Below are 6,000 nucleotides of genomic sequence, written 5' to 3' on the forward strand. Positions count from 1 at the left end.
TGTTGCTTTTGAAATGGTTAGTTGAGTGCCAGATAGCACTCAAAAAGCTCTGTGCTTTTTGACTTCTGTTTTTGTATTTGCAGCAGACATCTGAGTTCAGTGTATTGCTACCTTTCTGTGGCAAAATCTGCTTGTTTCCTTCCAAAGGAAAATGGGCACGTGTAGAGGTAAGTAGTATTCAAAAAGCTGCTAGAGTTTGCCCACATAGAAATGCCTCCTTTTTTGCTTCAACTCAACCTGAATGTTTAGTTTCCATGAAATATTTTATAATGTGTGGGTCACTGTTGGGTTTTTAACCTCAAAATTATGCTCTTGCTTTCTTCTTTCAGATTAAAATTATTCACACTAGACGGGCACTTGATGTGCAGTTTATGGATATTGGAACAGTTGCAACTGTAAAAGTATCAGAGCTCAAAGAAATCCCACCACAATTCCTGAGAGAAGTAATTGCAATACCTCCTCAGGTATAAAGACATGTTAAAGTTAACCTGTATTCAATCTCTTGGCAGTGTTTGTAGTGCTGATGCTTGAAGGTTTATGTACTGAAATTCTGTTTTGTTTCACAGCATTCAGTATTCAAGTGTATTTCATTGTGCATCTTTGCCTGAAATAAATCACAGTGTAGTCCTGTGAGTTGGTGGATGCTGAGTATGTGTCACGGTAGTGGATTTGCATTTTGCTCTGTCTCTTTCTGTTTGTCGTACGTAATTGACTCTGTCAGCATTATTCTCTGAATTGGAACTTATGGGCCAGCTTTCATGTTACTAAATTATATCTTCTATACTTAATTCTGTTCTTAGGCATTAAAATGCTGTCTGGCAGATCTGCCTCCTAACACTGGCATGTGGACTCCAGATGCTGTACTGTGGCTGAGAGATGCTGTAACAAATTGTCCTGAGTTTAGCATGAAAGTAAGTAGTCAAAATGCCTATGAGAATTGAAATCACATAATGTGAAAAGTGCATTGGAAGAACAACTATAAAAGCCTAACAACGCATCAAATTGTTTTTTAGTACAGAAGTGTAACATTAATAGTGTTTGTAAAGTTTGTAACCAGCTAAAGTACATAAATTCTATACAAAGTTCTTTTTTAGGAAATTTTTCATAAAACTTCCTTGCTTAATCCTGTTAGAATCTTCTCTTTTCCCTTCTGCTGTGAATTTAGCAGCTTTCACAGCAGTTTTTTGCATTTTGCTCTCCAAGCCCAAATATGCAGCTAGAGGTATTTTACCACTGATAAGAAAGAAACACAGTTGTCATGTTTCAGCGCATAAAAATATGCAACTTCTGAGTTAATCTTGAATTACTGTTATGCCTCTTGTGAGCAAACATTTTCTCCTTCTAATCTTTGAAAGCAGTTTTTTGTTTGCTTTTTCTAATCCACTTTGTTTTAGTATGTGCTTTATATACTGAGAATTTCTCTTATCTTTGAGATAAAATTATTCCATTTGCAATGTATTCTAGACAGTTTAACTAACTGAAAACACCCTCCTGAAGGAAATCTATTACTAATTACGGATTAAATGAAAGTAATTTCCTCATAACCTTTTGATTCCAGCTACTGTCAGACACTTTGAAAAGGTGCTTTGCTTCTTTCTGTAACCTTTCTTCTTGCTTTAGTCTGCGACTTATACCTGCTTGCAGCTGGCTTTTCTAGACATCCTCTTCCAAGAGAGTTTGAGTTTGCTGCTAACTTTTGCTGTATTAAATAATAGACAGCAGATGCATGCTTTAATTGCAGAAAGTTTTTATTCCTGTCTAGGAACATCAACAGAAGAATCACTAAAGGAATGTTGCATACTTTGTCAAAATTTAAGTGCTTTCCATTAATAATGTTAGCATATCTGATGATAAATAGGAAATAATGTTATGTTATTGAAAATTATGCATAAGAGAAACTTGGAAGCTTTTTTAATCTTTTTTTTTTCATTTAATTTAGTAGGCTTCATTTCCTATAATGACGGGAAGACAGTTGAAAGGATTAGGTGTTATTATTTAATAAGTTGTTTAGATCTGTGCGGACACTGGCTACTGTACTGGCACAGTACTGAGATTGAACCTACTGGACAGAACAAAATTCAAGTTTTGTATTTGCTTTAAATTAGTGGAACAGCTGCAGGTGCTTTTTATCTTTCTATCTGCTGTGAACAGATTATTACCTACAACTTCCTTAATATCTTTAGGAGAACACTGAAAATGTTTCTGTGCATAAATGCAATGAACTGTTGCTGCTTTAGTCTTCTGTACAAAATCAGATGTGCCTTTAATAGTTACTAACTTGTTGTTAAAATGGTATTTTGTGTTCCAAGGTGATTAAACAGGATGCTTCAAAAGGAATTGCGCACATTTACTTGTTTGCTCCAGAGAATTTCCCAGATGTGGATCATAGCATCAATAGACAGATCAAAAATGCAGACTTGTGGAAGCATCAGAAAGATGTTTTCTTGAGTGTGACACCCAGTGGGATTAGCTCCACAAAAACTATGTGTGATGCTGTTTCAGCTCTACAGTTATCTAGTGGGAAGCTGGAGAAGAGTTTCCCTGATTCGGGCAGAGAACCCAGCAGTGCAGTGTCCACCATTGATATGCCGCCTCCTCTACCCTTGCCAAAGCCTGGTGACCTCATGGATATCTACGTCTCGGTGGCCTGCCATCCCGGTCATTTCATTGTCCAGCCTTGGAATGAGCTAAACAATCTGTACGCCCTAATGGAAGAAATGATCTTGTACTACAGCAGGGCAGAAGCGAAACCTGTGACCATTGAAAAAAACAAGCTGTATGCAGCTAAAATTGGAGATGAGTAAGTAGACTCTTAAATTACTTAAAATCTTCAGAAGCAAGCTTAACTCTGCTAAGCTAGGCAAGCCTAGCTTTGCTTAGTTTGCATTGTTAACGTAGCAGATGTCCAACGATATTTGAGAGATTAAGGAAAAAAACAAGGTTGCAGACTCTTCATGCCTCCAGATTGTAGCTGGGATAGTTGACTTTTATTCAGCTAAATTCAGATTTGGGAAGCCTGAGACATGTTGGTTAAGATCTTTTGATTGTGCATTATTTTTCTGGTGCTTAGAGAGAAATGGATTCAAATGGTCTGTTCTTGTTCTCCCCCGTCTTAGGTGGTACAGGGTCATAATAAAAGGAATACTTAGAAATGGGTTTTTGTCAGTGTATGAGCTGGACTATGGCAAACATGAGTTTGTCAGCATACAGAAAGTACAGCCACTCCTGGATACCTTCAGAAGACTACCTTTCCAAGCTATCACAGCTCAGCTTGCAGGTAGGTATCAAGCACTTGCAACTGTTTTTGTTGAAGTCTTACATCAGTGGGCATACAAGATGAGCAGAAACATAAACTGGACAAAGTCAGAGTATTACCAAGTGTGAAAGTTATAACGTATCTGTTGAAAAGAACCTAATGTTCTGATTGTCACCGTTTACATAAAGTTAGGAATCTAGAGGCTGAATCTCTAGAGATTTTTTGGTATGTATCTTGACCCTACAGTAATTTACAGTTTGCCAGTGCATATTTGGAATCCAGAGTTGCCTGAAATATATTGGTTTTCTCAAACAAACAAAAAACTCCATGAGGGAATGGGGCTTTCAATAAGCTTACTTAAGATAATTTCCTTGAGAATATGGCGCATAGAGAGCGTGCATATATCTGAGAGAATTTAAAAAATAAAACTTGGTATCTCCTTGCTGTCTTTCCTTTCAAAATTTTTCCTTCATTTCTGTGTTATGTTCAGATGTATATGTCTCATCTGCTGCTTTCTGACGCTGCTTGGTCAGCACTGCTCTAGATTTCAAGTCACAGAATATGCTTGTTGGAAGTGACAGGTGACAGAGTTAGTGCTCTGTGCCTTCTGTGGACTTGCTTTCTTGCATAGTGTGACTTTGGGGGTTACTTTAAACGTAGTGATGGGTGATGGATGTGCTACCACAGGCTGGGGTCCTTGGCGTGCAGTGCTGTAATGTGGCTGATTTCCAGCTGTGTCTGTCTTCTGGAGAATCCAGCCCAGCAAGCCTACAAGTCATCAGCTTTTCCTGCTTCACTGAGTCTCCAAAGTAGCTAGTTAAGTTCCCTCTGAGATGCTTCATATTTGAAAGCAGGCCAGCTGAGCCTGGAAGATTAGTAACTATTGTTCTGCTGTTCTTCCACTTTTTTCTCTCTGTTTTTGTGTCTCATGCCTCAGTCTTTGATCTGTTTCCTTGTAAAATTCCATTTGCTTCCACAATAGTCTTTCCTAGCATTAATTACCCTTTCTGAAGTATTGATTAACTATTGGCTTTTAGTTCCTTTTGTCATCTGCAGGCAGCCGTGTTGTTGTGTTTGGCTAGCTATCAGTGGCAAGCTTCTGCTAATATTAAAAGCAAAGTATTGTCATTTTGCTGTTCCACTTCTCTTATCCATAAAGTGGCTTTTGGGTATTCCTGCATGATATTTGAGCCCCTTGTCTAGATGCTGTACACTGGAAGTGGTCTAGGGAACTGAATCCCAAGCCTGCAGGAGACGTTTATTTCTAGGTGGATTGCAGCCATATTCAACCCATTTAGGTTCCAGCAGACTTGACTTTGTGGGATGCTGCTCTGAAAAAAGTAAGAGCAGTTGTGAGGCATTTAGGTATAATTTCTCTTTGTATCTGCCCTCTCTATGCCTAGCTTGGGACTTGAATGTTTGGCAGGTGTTTTAGTAACTGATACTGCTTTGAGATGAAAATGTAAAGTAAGGCCAACAGACAAGTAATGCCAGCATTACTCAGGCTGAAGACAGAGTTTGTTTTGAAAGGGTCTTAGTTTCCTTCTTGTCATGGTTCCTGATAAGCCCTGGTCATGCAAGGCAGCTAATATTCTCTGAATTGCTCAGTGAGTCAGTACATTTGCCTTTCACTTCTGCAAACACCTCCATATCTTTAGACTTGAAGAAAAAATAAATGTCCTAGTCTGTGTAATAATTAATCTTGTTTGTGTGGGAGATGAGTGAGCTTATGTTTCTATTCTAGATTTAAGTTGCATTCATTAGCACTTTCAAGTCTGTTTTCTCATCTGTATTTAAACTCACATCACTTCTTTAAAAACTTAGATTAGTCTCGTCTATAAATGACCTTCTGTTTTGCTTCACATTTGTCCTAGGAGTGAAAAACCAGCAGTGGTCAGAAGAGGCATCAATAGTGTTTCGGAATCTTGTAGAGAAGAAACCTTTTGTGGCACAAATACAGGCAGTTAACGACAGCACTAACTCTTGGGATCGAAAAATAGTGACTTTTCTCGTGGACACATCTCTTCCACATATCGATACATGGATTCATGATTTTGTGTCTCAAAGTCTTGTGGAATTTTCAAAGGGTGATTAATCATCACTTATGCAATGTAGCAGCTTAGCAATAAAATATGTAACAGGCTTTGAAGAGAAATATAACTACTACATGGCCTTGAAGACATAATGGGGATAAAATTGAAAAATCTGTGATGTTTAACAAGTTTGGGTTCTGTTGACTTTCTGAAAATTTTCACGTTGTTTACTATTGTAATGCTAGAATATTTGAGTTAAATTATTTTAAAATTTATCAATAAAACAATGTTAAATTTTGTTCTTGTGATCATTTCCTAATTTTGGAGCGCTTTTTATCTCATAGCTATTACTCAGAGCCATTACAGGGTAGTCCTTCCTTTAACAAGTGTTCTTTATTTCTGGATTTTTTTGTCCAAGATGTGCATTGTTGTTGAGTTTTTTCCCTTTTCCTTAACTTGGTAAGCTTTGAATAGTGCCTTGTTTGGAATACTGCATTTGTGGGGTGGAGCATTCACAGAAGGGTATCACTTTGTATACTTACTGCTCTGTTTGCTGTTCTTTAGCAGTGACACCACTTTCCTGAATTCTCTGCCCCCCTCCTCACCCCAACCCCTGACCAGCTGCTAAATTCAAAGCATTCCTTTCCCTCTTCTTTGATAGCTTGTTTTCATGTATGCTTCTGAGAAACTTCAGAGGACTTCTGCTCCCCA

At 38.0% G+C, this 6,000-nt stretch overlaps 1 protein-coding gene across 5 annotated transcripts in view; it reads left to right on the forward strand.

Annotated features, from left to right (window-relative positions):
• The window catches only part of TDRD7 (tudor domain containing 7), a 46,886-nt gene extending 41,298 nt beyond the window's left edge, over positions 1-5,588 (forward strand). For 3 of the 5 annotated variants that reach the window (XM_015614981.3, XM_015614982.3, XM_015614983.3), the window contains exons 12-17: positions 84-167; positions 330-464; positions 801-911; positions 2,310-2,800; positions 3,117-3,277; positions 5,131-5,588. In XM_015614981.3, the coding sequence (XP_015470467.1) occupies positions 84-167; positions 330-464; positions 801-911; positions 2,310-2,800; positions 3,117-3,277; positions 5,131-5,351 (1,203 nt within the window). In that variant the 3' untranslated portion in view covers positions 5,352-5,588. The remainder of the gene's footprint in view (positions 1-83; positions 168-329; positions 465-800; positions 912-2,309; positions 2,801-3,116; positions 3,278-5,130) is intronic. The other 2 variants (XM_033520439.1, XM_033520440.1) reach the window with 2 other exon arrangements.
• Positions 5,589-6,000: the final 412 nt, after the last annotated feature.

This window comes from Parus major, chromosome Z, assembly GCF_001522545.3.
Source record: "Parus major isolate Abel chromosome Z, Parus_major1.1, whole genome shotgun sequence".
Lineage (NCBI taxonomy): Eukaryota > Metazoa > Chordata > Aves > Passeriformes > Paridae > Parus > Parus major.